Source organism: Narcine bancroftii, chromosome 8 (assembly GCF_036971445.1).
Source record: "Narcine bancroftii isolate sNarBan1 chromosome 8, sNarBan1.hap1, whole genome shotgun sequence".
Taxonomy (NCBI): domain Eukaryota; kingdom Metazoa; phylum Chordata; class Chondrichthyes; order Torpediniformes; family Narcinidae; genus Narcine; species Narcine bancroftii.
The window spans coordinates 52,561,504-52,587,035 of record NC_091476.1 but is presented as its reverse complement, the minus strand read 5'-3'; the positions used below and the strand labels follow the sequence as shown (position 1 = coordinate 52,587,035).

Here is a 25,532-nt window from a genome sequence, read left to right as displayed (position 1 = left end):
TAAAATGTTAAGAGTCTAGAAGTTTATTAGCTTCAAATGGGTAAATATATATTTTACAAAATGTACACAAAAGTTTGCAGATTAAATGTGCTGAGATAAGAATCAATTTGTGTTGAGCTCCAGACAGTGCAAACTTTGATATTATTTTCAATTCTACACAAAGGAAGTTTGCAACAACAGAATGCAATGTGTCAGCTTTTAAAAGAAGTTTCCTTCCTGTGCAGGTTTCATGCCTGCACAATACCACAGCTCCCCATAATCAGTTCCAGCAGCACACAATGTATTGGCGTTTTGCAAGCAAAGTCTGGAGTTCATGGCGCGAAGCTTCATTGTGGTTGTGTCCAGTCTGATACCCCTCATAGATCACGCTTCCTTGTGCAATGCTAGCTATGCAACTCAGAGATGGCTACATCATCTCTGTAAGGGAAGGTAAAAGAAATTAACTGCACACATCACAGATGCCAGGTGAATTAGAAATGAAAGTTCATTCAGATTTATTAATTGCAGCATATATTCTAAATTTTAATAAAGCATGCAGTTTGAAAAAAAGATATTTACAAAGTTTCTTCTCTCTAAAGAAGAATGGTTTGATTTGGCTACAAAGAACAAAATCTTGCAGGGCAAAATTAATTACATCCGGTCAGATTTCTCCACCTAATCAGTTCAATATCAAGATAATGGATCTTGATTAATGGATTAAAGATCCTTTTTTTTGTACACACAGTAATTAATGTACGGCAGGCAGCAGTTGCTGGAATTTGGAGCAAAATCTGAACTGCTGGAGGAGCCCAGTAGATTGAGCATCATGAGTTATGGAGAATGAGGGGGAGGAATTGTCAACATCTCTGGTCTTGCTGAGGGACTTGAACCAAAGCATTAACAATTCCTCACTTCTCCCACCCACCCCCATCTCCTTTTGATGCCCTGGGTTCCTCCAGCAGGTTGCACCAGCAAACTTCCCTGGGGCATGATAAACCAACCCAATGAAAGATTACACAATAAACATCATGATGCCTTACAGTCCTGATTAAGCAAGGGAATGGAAATGGATAAATTTCTTAATACCTCCATTATCAAGCTAGATAACCAAGCAGCACTGGGAAGTCAGAATTGCAAACATTCACATGCATGGTTAACTTTCCCCAAAGTCCTTGTCTGCAAAGTGCTACTTAACATTGCTGATAATTTCTAAACAGTAATGCTGTTTACCCAAATACCCTGTTTGGAAAAGAAAACATGTATAGTTGAAAGGTAAACATTGGATCAAAAACTGAGCATAATATCTCATTGCTTCTTTAAATTTCATAATCCTAATGGCCACTCCAATCCCTGATGGAGAGGTTACTTTTAAAGTTGGTTTCTTTCTGCATTCATCAGGCTTCTGAATGGACCCCACATCAGTGATCTTATGCTACATAATCTAAGCTTTACACTAACATCAGGCTCTCTAATTGTGCTCTTGCTCTTCTCCTTTTGTATGGCTCCATGCATGTTACAATTGACTTGCTTGACTGCTCACAGAAGTCTGTCTGTACCAGGTACAATGTGGCAAACTTTTAAAAAAAAATTTATAAGAAAACAAAGTAATAACCACAATTACAAAATTAAAATACTGCCAAAACTTTCATGGTTACATAGAAAAAAATCTTAAGAACTACAAAGAATTTTTTTTAAAAGCCCAAATCACTCCACCCCCCCCCAATCACTCCACCCCCCCCAATCACTCCACCCCCCCCAATCACTCCACCCCCCCCAATCACTCCACCCCCCCCAATCACTCCACCCCCCCCAATCACTCCACCCCCCCCAATCACTCCACCCCCCCCAATCACTCCACCCCCCCCAATCACTCCACCCCCCCCAATCACTCCACCCCCCCCAATCACTCCACCCCCCCCAATCACTCCACCCCCCCCAATCACTCCACCCCCCCCAATCACTCCACCCCCCCCCCATCACTCCACCCCCCCCATCACTCCACCCCCCCCATCACTCCACCCCCCCCCATCACTCCACCCCCCCCATCACTCCACCCCCCCCATCACTCCACCCCCCCCATCACTCCACCCCCCCCATCACTCCACCCCCCCCATCACTCCACCCCCCCCCATCACTCCACCCCCCCCATCACTCCACCCCCCCCCATCACTCCACCCCCCCCATCACTCCACCCCCCCCATCACTCCACCCCCCCCATCACTCCACCCCCCCCATCACTCCACCCCCCCCAATCACTCCACCCCCCCAATCACTCCACCCCCCCCAATCACTCCACCCCCCCAATCACTCCACCCCCCCAATCACTCCACCCCCCCCCATCACTCCACCCCCCCCATCACTCCACCCCCCCCATCACTCCACCCCCCCCAATCACTCCACCCCCCCCATCACTCCACCCCCCCCAATCACTCCACCCCCCCCAATCACTCCACCCCCCCCAATCACTCCACCCCCCCCAATCACTCCACCCCCCCAATCACTCCACCCCCCCCAATCACTCCACCCCCCCCAATCACTCCACCCCCCCCAATCACTCCACCCCCCCCAATCACTCCACCCCCCCCAATCACTCCACCCCCCCCAATCACTCCACCCCCCCCAATCACTCCACCCCCCCCAATCACTCCACCCCCCCAATCACTCCACCCCCCCCAATCACTCCACCCCCCCCAATCACTCCACCCCCCCCAATCACTCCACCCCCCCCAATCACTCCACCCCCCCAATCACTCCACCCCCCCCAATCACTCCACCCCCCCCAATCACTCCACCCCCCATCACTCCACCCCCCCCATCACTCCACCCCCCCCATCACTCCACCCCCCCCATCACTCCACCCCCCATCACTCCACCCCCCCATCACTCCACCCCCCCATCACTCCACCCCCCCCATCACTCCACCCCCCCATCACTCCACCCCCCCCAATCACTCCACCCCCCCCAATCACTCCACCCCCCCCAATCACTCCACCCCCCCCAATCACTCCACCCCCCCCAATCACTCCACCCCCCCTAATCACTCCACCCCCCCTAATCACTCCACCCCCCCTAATCACTCCACCCCCCCTAATCACTCCACCCCCCCTAATCACTCCACCCCCCCTAATCACTCCACCCCCCCTAATCACTCCACCCCCCCTAATCACTCCACCCCCCCTAATTACTCCACCCCCCTAATTACTCCACCCCCCCCTAATTACTCCACCCCCCCTAATTACTCCACCCCCCCAATTACTCCACCCCCCCCTAATTACTCCACCCCCCCCTAATTACTCCACCCCCCCCTAATTACTCCACCCCCCCTAATTACTCCACCCCCCCCTAATTACTCCACCCCCCCCTAATTACTCCACCCCCCTAATTACTCCACCCTTTAACCAAATTTAAAGAAACTAGGAGAATAACTTCAATCATTCATTCACTCTCCAGTGCGGAGATTCAGCTGCGACCAGTCTCAGATTTTCAAATTGGAATAGTCCAAATATGGGCTCCAAATCTTTTTAACTACATAATATTTTTCCCATAAATTATATGTCATCTTCTCCATTGGTATACAAGATCTAATTTCTGAATGCCATCTTTGCAAATGATGCTCCATCTGATCTTTCGATGAAACAGCTATACATTTCCTTGCTACTAATCGCAAGAACACCATTTGAAATTTATCTATTTAATTAACCAAAGCCAGTTCAGTAAGTTCCCCAATTAAAAAGGGCTTTGGTACTAGAGAAAATTGTATTTTCAGGATATCCTGCAAACAGTGTCTTAATCTAGCCCAAAACCGTTAACTTTATCACTAGACCAAACTGAATGCAAAAAGGTACCCTTTTGCTCATTAAGAGAACACAAATCTGAAGCACTCAGTTTATATCATTTCAACCATTCTGGAGTTAAATATAGTTGGTGTGCAAAATTATAAGTCACTAACGTATACCTAACTAACTAACTTTGTCATAGTGCCTCTATTAATCTTCCTCCAACTATCCATGTCAAATTGAATTACCAAATTCTTCTCCCATTTAAGTCTCAATTTATGCAAATCAATCTTAAGCATGTTTTATTGCATTAATTTATACATTTCCGAAATAAACCCTTTCTTTCCTCCATCTCGGATCAATACTTCAAATAATGATTCTTTAGGTAAATCCAAATGTCTCCCTAAACAATTATACAACATTGATTTAAGTTGATAATAACAAACAAAGTATTATTAGGAATTTGATATTTTTCTTCAACCTATCAAATGTTAAAAAATGACTCACCTCAAAACAATAATTTATCATTCTAATTCCAAATTGAGGTCATTACCCATCATAAAAGGTAAACTCTTATTCTGAAGCAAAGGAGTATGTCTAGACAATCCACCTGACATTCCTATAGTTTTACTAACCTCCTCCCACATACTTATCAAATGAAACAAGACTGGAGATTTATAACTATTAATAGTTTTACCCATCCACATAAATAAAATGATCCCTCTAACCTCACTAATTCTCTTCAATATCTAACCAAATAACTGAACTATCTAAATCAAACATTCTATTAATAATTTTTAATTGAGCTCCTTTATAATTAAAAAAAATCACCTAACTCATATTTCCAAGTTAATTTATGCATAGAGACATGCATTAACTTTCCCTTCCATAAAAATTTCCTCAGCAAAACATTTACATTCTTTAAAAAAAAATCTATTCAGCATCTTAAAAGGTATATTCTGAAAAAAAATTGTAATCTAGGAAATGTATTCATTTTTATACAGTTCATTCTTCCTACCAACGTTAATGGCAAATCGCATGTATTCAAATCCTCTTTTATTGCGGGCAATAATGGTAAATAATTCAAATCTACTAGTTGATTTACATTTTTATTCACTTTAATACCTAAATACTTAATACAATGTGACTATTTAAATCCTGTCATGTGTTTACATTCAGAATAACCTGCTTTTAACAACGGCATAAGTTCACTCTTATTCCAATTCACTTTGAACCAGATACCTCCCATAGTGTAACAATCTCTCCTGCAATACCTTCAAAGACTCTTTTGGGTCAATAACATATACCAATGCATCATCTGCAAATAAACTAATCTCATATTCCTTTAAATCTGACATAATTTCTTTTATTTTATCTTCTTGCCTTATTCCTTGCACTAAAGGTTCAATCACCAATGTAAACAAAGCTGGGGACAAAGGACACCCTTGTCTAGTAGATCATTCTAAATCAAAGGAATCTGATAAAACTCTGTTAATCATTACTCTCACCTTAGGCTGTTTATATATTGCCTTAATCCAATTAATAAACATTCTTCCAAACTGAAATTTTTCCAACAACTTAAATAAAAAAATCCTTTTCTACCCTATCAAAAGCTTTCTCTGCATCCAACGACAAGACCAAAGTTAAATGGGATTCTTCCCTAGAAACTTATCAAACTAATCAATTTAACCACATTATCCACTGAGTATCTCCCTTTAATGAAACCAGTTTGATCAACATGAATCAAATTCAGTAAATACTGCGCTAATCTGTTTGCCAAAACCTTAGTCAAAATCTTATAATCAACATTCAATAACGAAATTGGCCTACAAGACCCTGGGTTTAACGGATCTTTATCCTTTTTAAGAGTCACCATAATAATTGCTTGAGAAAACGATTCCAGAACCGATTGTGTGTCTGATACCTGTTGAAGGACTTCCTCAAATAACAGAAAAAATTAACTTTGACATTTTTTTTTAAATATAAAATTCCACCGTAAAACCATGTGATACTAAACTTGATATGAGAGGTAAATAAGAGAATGCACAGGAGTTGGGCTTGAGTGCAATAAACAAACATGCTGAAGAAACTCAACAGCATCCAGAGGAAGCAAAGGGCAGTCAACGTTTTGGGCCTGAGCCCTTTGTCAGGAATGTCAAAAGAAAACCAGGTAGTTGCAGAATAAAAAAGTGGATGGTGAGAAGGGAGAGCAAGGAATTGGCAGGAGCACAGGCTATGAGGGAGACAAGAGAAAGAAGTGGTGGGGAGAGGCCATTGGGTTAAGGATAGTTCTCTGATAGGAGAAGTAAGGTTATGGGGCTGCAGAGGAAGGGGAAAGGAAAGTCGGGGAGGAGGCCTACAGAAATTGGAGAAGCCAATACTGATGCCATCTGGCTGGAACATTCAGAAACAGAATTTGCAGGTGGTCTTGATTTGGCAGCATGAAGACCTTCCATGGATTCTGCATGACCTGCTGAGTTCACCAGCACTTTTGCATACCATATATTGAGCTTGAAACTACACTGCTGGCAAGTGCCACCATTCAGCATTCCCATCCCACTCCCTCTGGTGATCCTGACTCTCCACCCAATATCACTCAGAAATAAGCAAGGGCTTCCTCCAAAGCTTTCTCACCCATTACTTCTTCCACACCCACCCTCCTACGCATCAAAGGAGATTGTGTGGTGGTTAAAGTTTGGAAGCTGCTGAGCACATCAACATCTGTGCTTCCTGCATTGCAACAGTGAGTGCCCTCCAAAACATGCGTCAGTGGTTGGAGAGTTATTTGTTCACCAAGTGGACTTTTTTTTTTAAGTGGGGGAGGGAGACACGGATCCAACGGACAAGGCCAGCATTTCCTGCCATCCCTTATTTCTGATTTATTGTGATATTGCTCTGACATACAATGATATCACCTACAACCTTGAGATCTTTTTTCCTGTGGGCCAGGAAGAATTACCACTTATTGGTCGTGCAAAAAACCTGTACACAACGGCATTTGAAGCTAACGGTTATTTATCAATTCCAGAGTGTCCCTTTTGGTATCACTAAAGGGGTTTCTATCTTTCAGAGGTAGATGGTGGATGAGTATGGGTTGAAGGCTATCTTCCCCTTCCTTGATAATGTCACCATCTGTGGCTACACCTTGGAAGACCATGATGCCAAACTCCAGAGTTTTCTCTACGTGCCAAAAGCACTGAACCCGACTTATAACTCAGACAAGTACATGATGTCTGGCTATCCTTGGCTATGTGGTGGAGAATGGCATCGTTGGCCCCGATCCCAACAGGATGCATCCCCTGATAGAGCTCCCTATTCCCAGGACCACAAAGGGTTTGTGGAGATGCCTGGGGTTTATCTCATATTACACCCAGTGGATCCTTCAATACGCTGATAAGGTTTACCTCCTCTTAAAAGCCACTAATTTTCCCCTATTGGCTGAAGCCCAAACACCTTTTAACTACCTCCCAAATCACATTGCAAAAGCCGCCATGCACATGGTGAACAAGAATGTACCTTTCCAAGTGGAAAGCATTGCTTCGGACATACCCCTGGCCGTTACCCTGAACCAGGCAGGCAGGGCGGTTGCATTCTTTTCTCAGACATTACAAGGCCACAAGCTCCGGAAACCCTTTGCGGAAAAGGAGGCTGAAGCCATTGCAGAAACCATGAGGCACCACCTGGCTGGTAGGAAATTTACGCTCCTCACTGACCAGCGCTTTGTCGCATTCATGTTTAATATTGTCAAGAGGGACAAAAATTAAATATGACAAAATTGCTAGGTGGAGGATAGAGATCTCCACATACAATTATGACATGGGCTATCAGCCAAGAGCCCTTAATGACCCTCCAGATGCCTTATCCAGAGGAAGCTGTGCCTCTGCACACACCAGCCAACTGCTGTCCCTACATAATGAGCTCTGCCATCTAGGGGTTGCCCACATGGCTCATTTTGTCAAGGCACGCAATCTGCTCTACTCCATGGAAGATGTCAGGGAAATGATCAGGTCTTGCCATGTCTGCATGGAGTGCAAGCCACACTTCAACTGCCCCTCAAAGCCACACCTGATCAAGTCATCCAGACCCTTTAAAGCTCAGTGTCGATTTTAAGGGACCTCTCCCCTTCACAAATGGGAACACCTTCTTCCTCTCTATCATTGATGAGTACTCCCGCTTCCTGTTCACCATTCTATGCCCAGATACATCCTCTTTATAAGTCATAAAGGCCCTAGATTCCATTTTCATCCTATTCGGGTATCCCAGCTGTATTTATAGTGACCGGGGCTCATCCTTTGAGTGATGAGCTACGTTAGTACCTGCTGGCGAGGGGCATCGCATCCAGCAGGACTACTAGCTACAACCCCTGGGGGAATGGGCAGGTTGAAAAGAGGAACACCACAGTCTGGAAGGCTATCAAACTGGCCCTGGAGTCAAAAGGCCTTCCAGACTCACACTGGCAGGAAGTCCTCCCTATGGCCCTCTATTCCATTCCGTTGCTACTCTTCACGAGCTCATACAATTTTGAAAGGTTGGCATTGAGAACTACACTCCCAACCTGCCTCATCACTCCTGGTCCAGTCCTTCTCAGGAAGCACGCGAGGAGAAGCAAAACCAATCCCGTGGTGGAAAGGGTGAAACTGCTCCACCCCAATCTCATGCACACCAACGTGGAGTACCCAGATGGCAGAGAGGACACAGTATCTATCAGGGACCTAGCACCCACCCTGCGAGCCATGGAGCTCATTCTTGCCACCTCCAGTCAGGCCCTCGGGGGATCTGGTTCAGAAGGAAAGTGCATCCTCCTCCACCAATGAGCCAGAGACCCAGCCCACCCCTCCTCTCTCATAAAGGGACCAGACCCCCAGACCACTTAAATCTCTAAATTTGTAAATTACTATATCTATATTTTTTTTAAACTTTTTTTCTGAACCCATGTTTTCGGTCTTCATTCGGACCCTAAATTCTACAGGAAGGGGTGAATGCAGTGAACTGGGATTCACTGCTAATGTGTTGTGCTGATGGCTGGCCCCACCCTCACCTGCTCACATATAACCCTGGTTTCCTGACTAACCCCAGAACCCTTCTAAAGACTACTGTGAAACCCTACCTGTAGTTATAAGCTGATAAAAGCATTTGTTCTCCCTCCAGTCGTGAGAGCTTTTATCCATGCTACACCTGCTGATTCTACAGTCCATACTTACCTCCATTTTGTCCATTCCACTACAATCCCAGCATCTGCAGTCTTTCCTGCTTAACCACATTAATAAACCAGGTGTGTTTCCACAACAATGCAAATCACTAAGTCCTTCATGATTAATACATTGTAACTCCATATGTCTGGGATACACAGGACTAGTCTTGGCTGATTTTTAGATATTGGATTATCAACTGAATGTCACTGTTGACTAACTGGCTGGGCCAAGAACACTAGAATGAGGAGTTTTATTTTCTCCCTCTCCCTGTAGAGTTACAACCACCACGGTACCACATTTGGTGCAGTGAACAGAGAGACAACAACCTGCCCCCCACCCCCCCCCCCTCTCGTTTGCTACCCTCTCCTTGCATATTGGCCCATGTTGTGGGGTTTGCAGATAGCATTTGTGGCAGAAAGTGAATCAAATCATTTGCAGGGAAAGCAGTCAATACAATAAAAGCTGGATTGGTATGTGAGGAGTAACCAATCCTACTCCAGGTCTGAGTCTTGCAATTACACCAATTAGAAAAGTAAATCTGAAATAAAAATAGAAAATGCTATAAACAATCATCAAGTCAGGCAGCCTTGAAGGGTTTTCAAAGCCACTGTTGCTGTCTGACTAGCTGAATGTTTCCTGCATTTTCTCCTTTTGATATGGGATAACAGAATGTGGTCTTTATCCACATCTAGCCTCGGACAACCAAGGCCTTCACGTGTGGCATAGTTCTTATGCCTGGTGGAGTTGTTCTCATTGACAGGAGAAGAGGCAAAGGCAATGCTGTGCTGGCTTGCTCCCTGGAGAGGCCACTCCAGCTTTGCTTCAGTGACTACCAGAGGCGTAGAACCCATGGTTGACCACAACCAATGGAGACTACACACAATGGGAGACTCCAGAATGTAGCAGAAAATCTGCTCTGGAGTATTGGAAGTGGTTCCACACTCTCCATGCTTCTGGGACAGTAAGAAACGCCTTTAAACTTGCTGCTCATCTGATGCTCTGGTCAGGGTTGTGAAGACAGGCAGGGAGCCCAGGAGGCAATCCAAAAACTAATTGGGATTGGCAGCATTTCACCTCAATCAATGTACCAGAGGTCACCGAGATAACACTTCTTTCAGATGGAAGTAATAGAGATTTTTGAGGTGTCTTAATGCTTTTTAAAATTGTTACATACCTGCTAACGTCTGATCCAGGTCTGCAATAAAATCCTCCAGATCCTTTGTGTCTCCGAGCTTGGCTTCAGAGAAAGGAAAGAAAGGGATTAAACGACAAGATGCAAGTGGGCCAAAGGTATATTGCTACTTTGTCAAGAACAACTCTTTGGCTTGGCTTCGCGGACGAAGATTTATGGAGGGGGTAAAAGTCCACGTCAGCTGCAGGCTCGTTTGTGGCTGACAAGTCCGATGCGGGACAATGATGTATTTGAAGGAGGGTGTAAAGACAAAGGCTGTACTGCAGGTATGCACAATGGCTTCTTTGGCAACAAGTTACAAAACCCATGTAGCTCAAGGGTTTGCCCGTGGCACAAAGATCCTCCAGTTCAAGGTGTGTCCCATCTTAAAAAAAATAGATCTTCAGTCTACAAACTGCTTTTCTGATGCATGGTGGGAGCATCATTGTACCAATCAAAGGGGTTCAAGAAGGCAATGCATCATCTTCTCCAGGACAATGAGGTACAGGAGGAACATGCTGGCATTCCAAAGAAGCCCCCTTCATGTGAATGAAAAGCAGATGCTGATCCAAGATTTTTTAGGCGTGGGTAACAGAAATCATCTTAATTCTTGAAGAGAAAAGCAGAGGATGAAGAATTTTAGTAAAGGAATCTCAAATTATGCCATTACTTCTATTGACGAGATAAAGTGCAAGACTGGAGGAGGGGAGAGTTTGCAGATGTTTACAGGGCTTGAACAGGCTAACCGGCAGGAGAGGCAAAGTCCTGCAGTGAGTTGAGATTAAATACATAATAACTTTTGCCAAGTCTTTCAATCACATTTAGCCATGGGTCTTTCTCATGTCATCATTGTTCTGTCCAGGCTGTGCACGTGTACATGCACAGACGCGTTTCGTGACTAGAGCACAAAATAAATTAATGTGCGCACATGCGGCACAAAGTAGTTCAAAATACAGAATAAACTCTTACCATATAATGCAAAATGATACTTTTATTTTATTAAAACATGCCAATACAGTTTTAGTCGCCATGAGACTGCCAAAATGATCTTGAAACCATTTCAAGTTTACATTGACACAAACATTCATTGTGCACATACTTTTATCACAGAAAACAATTTGCACAACCTAAAAGATTTTTGTGCATACACGTACCTACTAAAAATTAGAGGGAACTTTGGATGTCAGTTTTACAACATGGAAACATGCCCAACTTTATGGGTGAGTAAACATGCCTACCTGAGCTCATTCAATTACCCTTTGACACCTTTCTTATTCATCTGCTTGTCAAAAAGTTTTTGTTTTAATTTGTAATTGTATCCACCTCGACCACTTTTGCTGGCAGCTCACTCCACACACCCACTACCCTCGTGAGAAAACGTTGCTCCTCAGGCCTCAAATCATTTCCCTCTCACCACCCAAACACCCTCTGGTCTTAAGTATTTTTCAACATTTGGCTATAACCCACTGGCAGATGAACAATTGTGCAATTGTCATAGACAGTGTGTGGGGAACTGGACAAAGTGGCCACCCTCTGCCTCACAGTTAAAGAATTTCATGCATCTTACATTCTAAACGTAGTGTGACGTGACAATAATGGAATCTTTACCTTTATGCTAGAATCTTGCCATTGAAAGTGTCTATTGTGTGGTCAGCGAGGAAGATTTTCAAAGCTTGCAGAGGGACCTGGACCAAGACCAGCTGGGAGAATAGGCCAAAAATTGGCAGATGGAGTGCAATGCAAACAAGTGTGCAGTGATGCATTTTGGAAGGGCAAACCAAGGTAGAAGATATACAGTTAATCATAGGGCACACTGAGGAGTGCGGAGGAGCAGAGAGATCTGGGAATTCAAATACATTATTCACTGAAGATAGCGTCGCATGTGGACAGGGTTGCAAAGAAAGATTTTGGTATCTTAGCCTTTATGAATCAACGTATTGAGAATAGGAGTTGGGATGTTATGTTGAAGTTATTTAAGACATTGACGAGGCCAAATTTGGAATACAGTGAGCAGTTCTGGGTGCCCAACTACAGGAAGGATATCAATAAGATTGAAAGAGTGCAGCGAAGATTTACTAGATGTTGCTGGGTCTTCAGGAGTTGAGTTACAGATAAAGATTAAACGGGTTGGGACTTTATTCCTTGGATCTACGAACTCACAGCAACAAGGATGAGAAAAATTGAAGAGCGTGACACGAAGTCTCTGGGATTTTCTCTCACTGTGGGAAGTGTGAAAATATTAACATTGAAATTTTAGCAAGGTTGCTCAATCTTAGGTGGACCCCCTATTTGCACAGGGTCTCCAGGCATGGTGTATGTGCTGTGAGCAGCACACTGTTTCCAACAAGGGCTGATTCCACCACCTTTCCCGCAAAGCCACAAAAACAAGAGAAGAAAATGCCTGGAAAGTAGCAGGTCCCAGGACTAAGCTGAAAGCAGCCAGCTGGCAAAATGATGAAGGCTGTAGATAGGGTACAAGAAAGAAAGCTTTTCCCACTGAGGTTGGGTGGTATAAGGATGAAAGCGGGAATATTTAAGGGGAACCTGCAGGAGAACGTCTTCATGCAGAGAGCAGTGAGAGGGTGAAATAAGCTGCCAGCTGGAATAGTGAATGCAGGGTCGGGAGGGGTGAAGCCCTTGTTTCCATGGTCAATAGGAAATATTCCCATTGAACATGGCAGCCTTCCAGGAGCAGACATTGCTAATTATGGGTGAGTAAAACTATTCAATACCCTTTGAGTCATTTTGGCAAAGAACACAAATTGATCAGCAGCGTTGGAGCAGACTTCTTCCCCAATTCTCTACAAAAAGCCTGCTCTCACCCAAGTATCTTCCAATGAATCTTAGATCCTTATTCCCACAATCACAAATTGCTTGTCTATTTGCATCTGCAGTCCTCATTTCCTTTCCAGGTCTTTAGACACCCATCAAATTATGCTGCAATCTCTGATTTAGCAACAAAAGGGGAAAAGAAAACAATTATTTGGCACACGGCTGTACAAAACATTAATTGGCCCACCTTTGGAGTCCTGTGCACACTTCCAGTCATTGCATTAGAGGAAGGATGTGGAGCTTTTGGAGAAGGTACAAAAAAAGGTTTCACTTGGATGCCGAGGGTACAAGGAGAGGTTGGACAAGTTGTCATTGTTTTCTCTAGAGCTTGTTTTTCAGAAAAAAGGGGCAGTGCGGTTGGTGTAGCCTTTACAGCGCCAGCGATTGGGACCGGCCTTCCAATCCCGTGCTGCCTTTAAGAGGAGTCTGTACATTCTTGTCTTGGTTTCATGGGTTTTCCCCAGGGGCTCCAGTTTCCTCCTGCTATTCAAAACATACCGGGGAGTGTAGGTTAATTGGGCATCACGGACTCATGGGCCCAAATATCCTGTTACCGTGCTGCATCTCTAAATTTAACATTAAAAGAGGCAGAGTGGGTCTCCTGCCAAAAGTACATAGCCTGGAAAGAGAATCAGTCCTGTTCCCAAGGTTGAAATGTCAAATATTAGAAGGCACAAGAGGGGGAAGTTTAAAGGAGAGGTAATAATTAAAAAAAAACAGATGCCTAGAACCCCAGAGAAAGTAGTGGAAGCAAGACATGGCTGTGATGCTTAAAGGCTATTTAGATAGACACATGAACAGACAGGAAATGGAAGGCTATCGACCATATGCAAGCAGATTGGATTGGTTTATATTGGCATCATGGTCAACCCAGATATGGTGGGCTGATGGGCCGGTTCCTGTGCAGTACTGCTCTATATTGAATGCACATTCTCCATGTCTTGTGACTCTCCTCTGTGCTTTCCTCAAGGACATCCATCTGAAGAAACTTAATGCAGTGACTGGATCAGTCTGCCTTCTTAAATTATGTTTTAAAATTTTAAAATTTAGAGATACCGCAGGGTAACAGGTTGTTCCAGCCTCCATGCCCCCAAACTCCAATCCCCATGCATATTTTGAGGGTAGGTGAAGACCCAAGCAGACATGGGAGAAAGTACAAACTCCTTAGAGCCAGGGCCGGATTCAAACCTGGGTTGCTGGCACTGTTATAGTGTTGTGCTAACCATGCCTTTGGTGAATCCAATGACCCAGGGGGCCTGGCCCAATCAGTGACCCCACTGAATGGTTGCCAAAAGCAGACTGTAGCCCCTGATTAAGATCCTACCTTTGGTTGTTGTTGTATCCATGGAGTTCAGCTTCTCCACACTACAGTTCAAGCTACTGCCAGCAGATGATCTGGTGCCTGTCAATTAAAAAGGAGAGGGCGTTAAACAAGAAAGTCTGCCGTTGTTGGGGTTACTGCCAATACATAATGGTGCTGGAGAAACTCAGCAGGTCACACACCATCTATAGGAAGTGAAGGGTGACCAATATTTTGGGCTTGGGCCCTTCAAGGTATATATCCACCTATGACCTCTTACTATCCCTCCTTACCTTCTCTCCTCTCTCATCTTTTCATTCATACCCCTGTCTGCTTCTTGCAGAAACTTTGACCAAGCATCTGAGTTTATCCAGCACATTGTGCATTGCAAAGAGGGCGCTTTGGGCTAATGCTTCCACAGAATCAGGTCAAATATGAACATCAGAGTTTCCATTCACTTTTCATGAGAGCCAAATCAAGGATCTGAGATCCAGAGTAAGGACAGTTAGGGTCTTCTCCCAAGTTTTATCTGCAGCTTGCACCAACAATCCGATGATTTACCTCCGTTTAATCTGTTCCTTTTACGGTTTTTTTTGGCAGCTTGCTTGACCCAAAATGGCCACCGTGTTTGCAGACCTTAGGCAGAGTGAAAGCAAATTGCTGGAAGAACTCCGGGTTGAGCACCATCAGTGGAGGCAGAGAGAGGATCGACTTTTTAAGATGAGACCCTTCATCAGAAGGGAGAGTGTAGATGGAAGAAAGCTGGTACAAAGAAGTGAGAGGGAAGGACTGAAACCCCTGATGCAGGTCTCAACCCAAAAAGTTGACCATCACTTTGCCTCCACAGATGCTCGCCCAACTGCAGCGTTACTCCTTAGCTCTATCGATTATCCACATTAGACCAAGAGACAGGATTAATAGGCTTTAATCACCTTAAGATGTCAGCACATCTTACATGTTGCTGGCCTAGTTCCAAGGCAGGTTCTGAGGGAGGAGTTTGGGCATAACAGCCTTTATAGGGATTTATGGGAGGAAGGAGTCACAGATTCATGGGGTGAGCCAGCTCATTAAGTACATATAATATAATACAGTACAGTAGTAGCACCACATTCACTCCTTCTTTTGAAATAAAGTCCAGTGAGGTGATATATGGTGCAATGTTGTTACAGTTTCAGCCTGGCTGGTGAACTTGTTTGTCACTGCAATTGTCGCAAGGTCTGCTGCGACATAGCTGATGGTCCCCAGGCAGCATCTTGTGTGACAGGCTCTGGTATCTGAGACAGTAGGTTAGTGGGGTTCTTCGATTCGTTCTGGGGTTGGGGCACTGTGTTGGGTGCCATTAGTGGAGCCGGATGCCCAGGGTAACTGGGAGGGGATGTCCCCTGCATGGGCTAGGTCCCAGATGTAAGCAGTGTCCTGCCACCCATCCTGGTACTCCAAACAAGCATATTGGGGATTCACTTGGAGGAGGTGAACCTTTTCATCCAGCAGGTCAGTCCTGTGGCACCTGACATGCCTCCAGAGCAGTATGGGCCCAGGGGTCATGAGGATGGCAGCGTGATTCTCTATGCTGAATTCCTGGGGAAGGAAAAGAGCTTTTCGTGCTGTGTCGCATTGGTAGCAGTACAGAGGAGGGACTTGGTGGCATGGAGCACCTCAGGGAGGACATATTGCCACCTGGAGATGGGTAGGCCCTTCGACCTGAGGGCTAGGAGGACTGTCTTCCATACGATGGCATTCTCCCTTTCTATCTGGCCATTCCCCTGGAGGTTATAGCTTGTGGCTATGCCCTTGGCCAGCAGGTATTGGTGCAACTCTTCACTCATAAAGGAGTATCTTCAGTCACTATGGATATAACAGGGGTATCCGAACAGAGTGAAGATGCCATGCAGTGCCTTTATGACTGCGGCCACGGTCATGTCTGGCCAGGGGATAGTGAAAGGGAAGTGGGAGCACTTGTTGATAATGTTTAGGAAGTATACGTTCCTGTTAGTGGACGGAAGGGGGCCCTTGAAATTTATGCTCAGCTGCTTGAATGGGCAGGTAGCCTTGATGAGGCAGGTTTTACATTCAGCTCAGAGTCAACTCCCTGAAATCCTCAACAGAGTAGGGGAGGTTGTGGGCTCCAATGAAGTGGTAGAGCCTGGTGACCCCAGAATGGCAGATGTTGTTATGGGGGTGGTCCAACAGCACATTGGCACATGGTGTCGGGGGCTCATTGAGCTTCCTGGGCCAGTACAAGATCTCGTAGATGTAGGTGGATAGCTCAATTCTCCTCCTCAGGATCTAGTCCTTCTTAATTTTTTCCCTCGGTTTGTTACGAAACAAAAGCAACTGCATGTTGGTCAGTCAGCAGGGTGACTGGTTTTCCTGGCACGTAGAGTCTCCAGTGGTGCACAGCTTCCACTACGGCCTGGGCCTCCTTCTCTATGGCTGGGTGCTGAAGTGCAGGGCCCTGAGGGTTTGAGAAAAAATGCCATGGGCTTGCCCATTTGGTTGAGCATGGCAGCCAGGACAAAGTCGGAAACATCACTCTCCTCTTGGAAGGGGATGGATCCATCCACAGCACACATCATGCCTTTGGTGATGACGCCCCTAACGTGTGAATGCTGCGTGGACTTCTGCCGACAGAGGAAAAGTGGTAGATTTTACCAGGGGGCGGGCTTTGTTCATGCAATTTGGGTGTAGTATGAAAAAAGCCCAAGCATGTTTTCAGGGATTTGAAGGTCTGGGGTAATGGGAGTTTCAATAGGGGACTGATGCGGTCAGGATCTGGCCCAATGACATCATTATCCACCACACAGCCCAAGATGGCCAGTCGTGAAGTACTAAAGATGCACCTCTTCAAGTTGTACGTCAGATTGAGGCTTTTGGTCGTCTGGAGAAATTTGTGCAGGTTGGCGTAATGGTCCTGCATGCAGATGGTCACATTGTCCAGGTACAGGAATGTGGCCTTAAGTCCATAGTCATCGACCATATGGGGCATCTCCCTCTGGAGGGCATCTCCCTCTGGAAGACTGAGACCCCATTGGTGACCTTGAAAGGGACTCTGAGGAAGTGGTAGAAGTAGTCTGCCTCAAAGACAGTGTTCAGGCTGTCCTCCAGACAAATCATCAGTTGATGGTATGCTGACTTGAGTCAATAGTTGAGAAGACACAGAACTGGGTGATCTCATTTACCATGTCAGTGATGCAGGGGAAATGGTTAGGCATCCATGCAGTGTTTCTCTCTCCTCTTGACAGCCACCATCTGGAACCTCCAGGGACTGATGCTAGTCTCTATGATCCCTTCTGCCTGAAACCATTTGACTTCAGCCTCGATGAAGGCTCTGTCCCCAGGGCTGTATTGCCTGCTTTTGGTGGCAACTGGCTTGCAGTCAGGGGTGAGGTTCTGGAATAGGGGCGGTGGTGGGACGCAGAGGATAGAGAGACTGCAGCTCATGTTTGGAGGGGTTGGGTGGTTTTAGAATTTGGCGTTGTGGACCGTGAGGGGCAGGTGTGGGCCTTCAAACTGTATTTGGACTTTCTTTCTTTAGCTGGCACTGGTGCACAGAGATGTGGCATGATAAGGAGCTTAAAATTCTTATGCTCTGCACAGACAACGTCATGGTGCAGCAACCGTGGGTCTCAGCTGAGTGGGATTTGGAGGCCAGGGAACTTTACATTGTACTGGATTTACCACAAGGGAATAGCACTGCACAGCTGCCGGGTGGATGAAGCTCTCCATGCTCCCTGTATCAAATAAGAAATTTGTGCTGTGGCCATTTATCTCTATGTTCATTATGGCCCTGGCCAATTGAGGTGGGTTGTTTTTGTTGAGTGTAAAAGAAGCCAACGTCTGATCACTGTCAGAATCACTGCTGCCCCTTGCTACCAGTAGTAACGCCAAAAATGGTGCCGTCCTGGTTTGCCACCCCCAAAGTCCTGTCGAGTCATTTCCCGTGACTGGAAGTGACACTGGAGGTGAAGCTGGAAGTGGCACAACCCAAGATGTCAGCAGCTGCCGACCGCACACAGCACTGCTAGGGGGTGAGAGGTTGGGACCTACATACCTTCCCATAGTGTCCCTTTTTCCTGCAGGCAGAGCAGGTCGCACTTTGGGCTGAGCAGTTCTTTCGGTGATGCTTCCCATGTCCGCAAAAGTAGCCCTTAGGGTGCTTGATGGCGGTGGCGGGAGCCCTGCATCCCAAGATGGCAGCACCCAAGCTCCCATGTGGTGGCTGTGTTCCCCAAGAGAAGGCACTGTCTTGAGCACTTTTGCCAGGTTGACTACCTCCTGCAGGTTTTGATCATCCTTTTCTAGGAGTCTCTGTCCGATGTGATCAGACCTGAACCCAGCCACACATGCGTTTAATATTAAGCCTTGTAGATGGGCAGCAGCAGAGACCTCTCGGCAGACGCAGGCTCACCCCAGCTCCCACAGGGCCTGCATGTATTCATCAACAGAGTCAGCAGGCTCTTGTCTATGACCTGCCCAAGAGGAATCTGGCATAGATGGCATTTGTCAGGGCCTGATACTGTTTCTGCAGGAGCCCCATTGCAGCTGAGTAAGTTGTACAGTGTCTTATCATTTGGAAGACCCGGTGGCTGACCTGACCAAAGAGTAGATCCCACTCTTCTTCCGTGCTCTGCACATTGTTGCATCTCAAAAGCATTGAGGCAGTGCAACCATTGAGCAAATTTTACTGAGGCCTCTGGATCTTTAGGGTCAGTGTCCAGTTTATCTGCCCATATGGCCTTCTCCATGGCTCAAAACTAAGGTGATTAAATTGTCGCGCCATCGATCAATCACATCAGACCGAAAATTGTGATTAATGGGGGGGTGTGGGGTGGGACAGAAACTTCTCAATCATTTCTGAAGCATTATAGAAATGTGAACGTTGTGGAAAATACTGTACATTCCCCTCCCCCCCCCCCCCCCCCCATTATGTTGAATGAAAGTGAGCATGACTCATCCATGAAGTGGTGATGCTGGGGAATACACGGAAAGCATGTGGAAGTTAGACGTGGATTTCCCTTTCTCTTGAACACCCAAGGGAAGAAATTGACCAACTTGGGAACCATAACAGTAAATTTATATTTTACTCAACATGAAAGAAAATTGAACCATGGTGCACATTTTTAAAATCACATTTCAAACTAAATTTCCTGTTTCTTGTTACAGCTTCATATTTAAAGGAGGTTCAATTAAACCACAACATGCAGAGAATTTTAAAAAACAGATGAGCTGTTGTGTGAATCAGATCTTTATGAACAGAATCTTATGAATCTTGGGCAATTTTCTTTTCTTCTTTCCATCCACTCCCCTCATCTTCACCCCCTCTCCTACTCCCCTTTTCTCTGCCTCCTTTCACAGAGCCAACATCAATTTTCACCTTTATTCTTATATCCAATGTTATGTCTTGTGTCTGTACTCTTTCCCCTCCCATTCCACACCCCGCCCCCAATTTCTTCCCCCATCTCCCTGTGCCTGTGTGGGTTTCCTCTGTGTGCGCCGGTATCAGCTCACATTCCAGACAGAGGGGTTGATTGGTCTCATGGGAGTATTTCAGGTAGAAGGGCCTGTTTCTGTGCTGTATTTCTAAATAATTTAAAAAAATGTCTGAACTGCAGAAGTAGAAGAAGCAGTAGCTCGTGCGATCCCTTCTCCATCACTCACAAGATCGCAACTGTCCCTTTCCTGCATGGACCCCAAATTTTTATACAAACCTAAGCATAACTGCTTTATCAGCATCCTTTGAAAAGGAAGCTTCAGTTCAACACCAATGCGGCTGATACTTAACCTTCCACTGTGACCTCAGAAAGTGCCTCAGTTCTCTCACCTTTTTCAGAGCAACCACCAATGGGCCACAAATGCCAAGCTGCTCAAGAAAACAGATTCCCCATAAGCTTCATTTGAAGAGATCCAATAGGAATGGGTGCTTGGCATTGCCAAATTTTAGATACAATTACTGAGCAATCAATATATGTTTTATCTTGCTTTGGGCCCAGTTTGGGTCTCTTTGGAATTGAGGTTGGCTGAGAAGTTTTCAGTTTTATCTTTATTTTAAAAAAAATTGCACATCCTTTTTCTTTAGCTAAAGTTAACAGAATGATTTATACAGTCCTGTAGTAAAACATTCCTTGTGTATCTGGTTTCAACTCAGGAAATTTTAGGTTTTTCCTCATCAAGTTTTATATCATCTTATTGTATATTTCCTCCTTCTTTATAGGATTCAATGCTTGTCAATTGGGATGATAATGGTATTCAGAGTTTGAGACTCATTTGTTGACTGTTGGCTTATCACTGAAATTTAATTGACCAAATTCACTTTTTTTTGATATTTGCAGATCAGAATTTTTTTTTTTTTTTTTAAAACCAGAATCAATTATCAAATTTTCCCATGACATTACATGCTGGATGTAATTTTCAAATTACAACCCTCCCATATATAAACTTTATATATGATTAGCTTTCAAATATTGCATCAGGTTTCCCTCAATAAAATTAAAAAGAGCGTGGGTGCATGATCTATAGTTTTCTATCTCAGGCAAAAATTGGGATTTGATTCTTAAATTAGTTAACACTTTTTCACTATGTGCTCAACATTCACTTATTCAGGTCAAAGTTGCACACCGAACTTGCATGTCAAAAGACAAGTTATCCCATACATTTCCTGATCTAAATCCCCAATGGGAACAGATGTAACAATGGGGGAAGCAACCTTGATATACATGTTCTGGTCTTGTCAAGTTCTTGATCGCTATTGAAGGGAGATTTTTCATGTCTTGTCAATAATATTTTGTTAATCTTGAACCTAATCCTTTAATGGCTTTGTTTGGGGCGTTAGATTATATTTATGGGCTATTTTCTTATTCTGATCATAAAGTCACACTATTTACAATTCTTATGGCATGAAAAGTCATCCTACTGAGATGGAATGATCTTGTTCTACCCACTTGTACTCATTGGTTATGTCATGTCTTGCCTTAATTTAGAAAAGATCAGGTATTCCATGTTATAGCTAATGTTCATCAATTTTGGGGTCCTTTTATGAACTATTTTTGTGATCATTGAATGTATTTATATACATGATTTTTCCTTCAGTTAGTAATGTTTCATAGACTCAGCAGAACTGTACCACTTTTAATTTTATGTCAAAACATGCCAACTTTTTTTAGTAGGGGATCAGAGTTGTTTTTTTTTTTGCTTTTCTATCTCTTCCCCCCCCCCCCTTTATTGGCATTCTGACAAAATTGTATATGAAGGGGTATATTATTAGTTTTAATTTTGGAAATGTACTTATATTCTTTATATTTGGTAACCTTGTGCTCTCTATACTATGTGTTCTTGTTCTACAAAACTCAATCAAAAAACTGAAAGAGAATATATTCCCCAAAATCGAAAGCTCCTGCACAATGTACCATCACACAGCCCAACAAATTCTCGCACCTCAAATCCATCCCCTCCAACTCAGAACCCACTCAACCGTTCTCCGATACCCAAATATCAGACAGTTTTGCAGATATTAGCAATGAAGAAAAATTACAAGACAATTTCCATTTGCCCAGTTCCAAATTAATATCAAAACCATTTGCACTGTACCAGTAGAATTTGATTATACATTAATCACCACACCCAGCATGAAATAATCATAAGGTTAGTCATCCCACAAAGTGCATTACTCACTCTCTAGGTCATCGATTCCACTGTCCACAGCACCGGTGACACCCATTCGCGTTTTCTGATTCACAAGATCCTCATACTGAGCACCAGTTCTTGCAGGGCAGGAGAGATCATCAATGACCCCATTGAATTCACTGAGAAGAGCATCAAATTCTTCCTCATTCCACACTAAAAGTAGTGAGAAAGATGTCACATTTCAATATTGCTGGCTGAAGGGCAGCAATTGTGCACTGACAACATTATAATGAGAAGGAGTAAATCAATCAGCACCTCATGCTTGCTCCACCAATCAAAATATCATGGCTACAGCATCTAGATTACGGAGAAAGATTAAGGAGACAGGGACTTTATTCATTGGAAAGTAGATGGTGGAGAGGGGATTTGATAGAGGTATTTAAAATTATGAAGTGAATAGATAGAGTAGACGTAAATAGACTCTTTTCCCTGAGGGCAGGGGAGGTTGGAACAAGAGGGCATAAGTTAAGGGTAAAGGGGCAAAACTTTAGGTGAAATATTAAAGGATGCTTTTTCACTTAGAGTGGTGGCAGAATGGAATGATCTTCCAAAAGAGATAGTTGCGGCAGGGTCCCTTCTGTCATTTAAGAGAGGTTCGTTGTGTACATGGATGTGAGGAGTTGGAGGGTTATGGGCGGAGAGCAGGAGGGGGAAGCTAGTGGAGATGTTCAAGTGAACCGGCGTGGACTGTTTCCATGCTGTAAACAGTTATATAGTTATGGTTAATCTTGTCCCTGGTCCCAACTTTCTGTACTAACCCCATATTAAATTCACACAGGCATTTAAAGAGCAAGCTTTGGTACCCAAATCTAATTGAACTTGTAATTCATTCCACAGGTTGGGTACAGTTATAGTGCAGTGGCTAAATTACCAGACTAGTAATTCAGAGGTTTAGAATAAAAATCCAAAGTTGTTCAAATCCCTTAACAAGCTATGGTATTTAAATTCTATTAATAATCTGGAAAAATAACTACTCAATGAAAACAGTGATGTCAAAAACAATAGGATCGCCAAAAAGAAAATACATTTGAATTATCGATGACCTTCAGGGAAGAAAATTTACCATCTTTACCCAAGCTAGTTTGTGTCTTGTACTATTTCTGCTACCTTCTAGCATGCCCAAGTGTCAGACAATTTTACAAATATTAGCAACAAAGAACAATTACAAGGCAATTCAAAGAAAATTTACAAGACAATTTAGTAACAATTCTGTAAATTCATTAATCTCAATCTGATGCTACATCATATGAAGAAGGACTTTCCTGCAAACTACAAACTTCAATGTTATTATGTTTGCAAATGAAAAAATTGCTCTGATTCACAGGATTATGGCAGTTGAGACTGCCTTTTGAAATGGACAAGGCAGCATTGTTAATGTTGTATTCAAACTCAAGAAGGTGAATCACCTTGCCCTTCCCCAGAGTAAATAGGGTCCAAGCTAGTGTAGCAGGTGGTGCTGCTGTCCCACAGCTCTGGTGTCTGGTTCAATCCTGACTTCAGGTGCTGACAGTGTTGAGTTGGCACATTTTCTCCTTTGCTGCCTGGGAGCCCCAGATTCTCCCACAGCCAAGATTGGAGTTAATTGACTATTGCCAGTACTGAATCAATGTGTGAGAGAAAAGAGGTTGCAGGGTTGGAAAATGGGACTTGTGGGAATGCTGGCATGGATACAAACTGAGTGGTTTTTCTGTACTATTCTTGGTCAAAGACTACAAGAAACCATTTAAAGCACAGGACATTAACCATGGGTCAGAAAGAATCCTCTCAGCTTTGTGTTATTGTGGCTTCTATTCTACTCCAGTGCAATGACCCTGAGCACCTCATCTTCTGCTGAGAGAGTGTTGCAGTCAGAGTTTTAGGTTGGTGGTGAAGAGCGAAACTGTAGCAATGTTGAAGCAAGCAGGAAGGATCCCAAGGCTTCATCTCAGTGAACAGCAATCATGCCATCCAGTCAGGTATTAGTGGAAACCCCCTTGAAAACCGTTCTTGATTTTAGAGAGAGTCAATCTCCAACCAGTGAATGAGACTTTGGAACAAATGTTTGAACCAAGAAGCTGCCAGAGGAGGCAGATGACAGCAGTAAAAGGAATGTGAGCAGAGGGATACCCAAATTCATGCTAAATGGGATTCACATCGGAGTCTGCATGAACGTGCTGGGGAAAAAAGCTCAGCTGGTTGGGCAGCAACTGTGGAAAGAGAAACATTTACTATTTCTTCTATCAACTTTAATGGTAATATCCCTAACCAACCCCCCACTACCACCATCCCCTCATGCTGCCAGTCCCGCTGAGTCCCCCGTCCCCCCCCCCCCCCACCGTACAGAATGCCAGCGTCTGCGGGATTTGTTTCAAATTTTCATTTGTTCCTGCCGCGCCTATTCCCACGACAGTTTACATGGTCAGGCTAGGGTGCCTGGACCCTCCGTTAGTGTTCCACATGTCCATTAAGCAGGGCTCGTCCCCTGGGCTGCAGTGAAGCGGACGTGACTGGCGTTCATCCCCGCACCTCGCTACACCAGACAAGCGCTGAGGCAGCGAGGACCTTCCTACCTGTGCGCCGTGCATCTGCACCCCGCCGGTGTGGGAACCTACAGCGACGACTCACCCTGGAGATCCCCCACAGTGGATCCAAAGAGAACGAAGTGCCAATTGCCCTCCATCTCAAAGGGAGCAGGGAAAACAACCCAGCCTCCAAATGATCTCCCTACCGCTGGTGGACTTGGGGCATTAGCAGTCGGGAGATCATTTGGAGGACCGACACCCCAGACTGAGGTCCGGAGCTCGACTGCGCTTTCGTCCGCTCGTTCCCACTGCCGGGTGAGCCGCTGGCTAAGTTCGCGCACCCGAGATTCGGGAGGTGCCGGCCGGGGATGCGAGTACAGGGCGCAGTCAGGCGTCCACGTCCCGAGACCGAATCGAGGGATACGGCCGCGACACAAAGGTGGGTGAGAGCAACCGCTGCTTCATCCGATGGGCAGTTACGCTGAACGCGTGTAACCGAGGTTACTGGAGATCTGCGCTAGTGACAGCAAATGCTCGAGGTCTGAAGCTGCCGAGATGGTAGAGCTTCGGGTCTCTCTCTCTCTCTCCTCTCTGCGCGCAGGGTGCGGCGTCTCGGGAACAACTCGCTTCACCTGGTCCGGAAACTCCAGCCACTCCACGGCTGTCCTGCCTCTGGCCAGGTAACACGTGCCGTTCCTAGCGCCAACCACCCCATCCCAATGCCAATCACACCCGGACCCGGCAACATCCGCCCGCAATCTCTCCCAGTTCCAGTGTTGAACTCTGCATCCCCCCCCCCCCAACAAGTACCCTTCTCAGTCGGTCCCTGCGGTGCATCCAACACCGATTCCAGCCATTGGCAGCGGCACTCCCTGTTAGCCCCGGGGCTAATCTGCCCTTTCTTTCTCTTACCAGAATTGCTTGCATCAGGTACACTCATGCTGGTAGACTGCGTTCGCCCCGTCTCCACACATCGTTTCTATATACATCCCAATACCTCCGCCCTCAAACCTCCATCCAACCAATCACAGCCCCGAAATGATGGTTCCCATTGGGCTGGAGGCGGGAAAATATTTCATTTTCTGTGACGTAATAGAAAGG

General features: G+C 45.0%; 1 protein-coding gene across 3 annotated transcripts; it reads right to left on the bottom strand.

The window, feature by feature from the left end:
* On the bottom strand, positions 1 to 25,532 carry LOC138741751 (regulator of cell cycle RGCC-like). Of its 3 annotated transcripts, none has more exons than XR_011343740.1 (6): positions 25,344 to 25,532; positions 21,919 to 22,083; positions 14,275 to 14,352; positions 11,357 to 13,433; positions 10,122 to 10,184; positions 1 to 417 (listed from the first exon to the last, which is right to left on the bottom strand). XR_011343740.1 is itself a non-coding variant. In XM_069896039.1 (5 exons), the coding sequence occupies exons 1-5, from the start codon at positions 25,369 to 25,371 to the stop codon at positions 407 to 409; spliced, it is 345 nt and encodes a 114-aa protein (XP_069752140.1). In that variant the 5' UTR covers positions 25,372 to 25,420; the 3' UTR covers positions 1 to 406. The 3 variants fall into 3 exon arrangements, 1 of the variants encoding a protein (XP_069752140.1); XR_011343741.1 differs by having other exon boundaries at positions 11,357 to 13,430; XM_069896039.1 differs by lacking the exon at positions 11,357 to 13,433 and having other exon boundaries at positions 25,344 to 25,420.

Bases quoted from the DNA above. Each gene is read 5' to 3' on its own strand.
- LOC138741751 (XM_069896039.1), bottom strand. From the start codon at position 25,371: ATGAGTGTACCTGATGCAAGCAATTCTG. The intron at 22,084-25,343 runs GTAAGAGAAAGA...CACTACTTTTAG, and splicing joins ACCTGATGCAAGCAATTCTG to TGTGGAATGAGGAAGAATTT. The intron at 14,353-21,918 runs GTGAGTAATGCA...TTTAATTGACAG, and splicing joins TGGAATCGATGACCTAGAGA to GCACCAGATCATCTGCTGGC.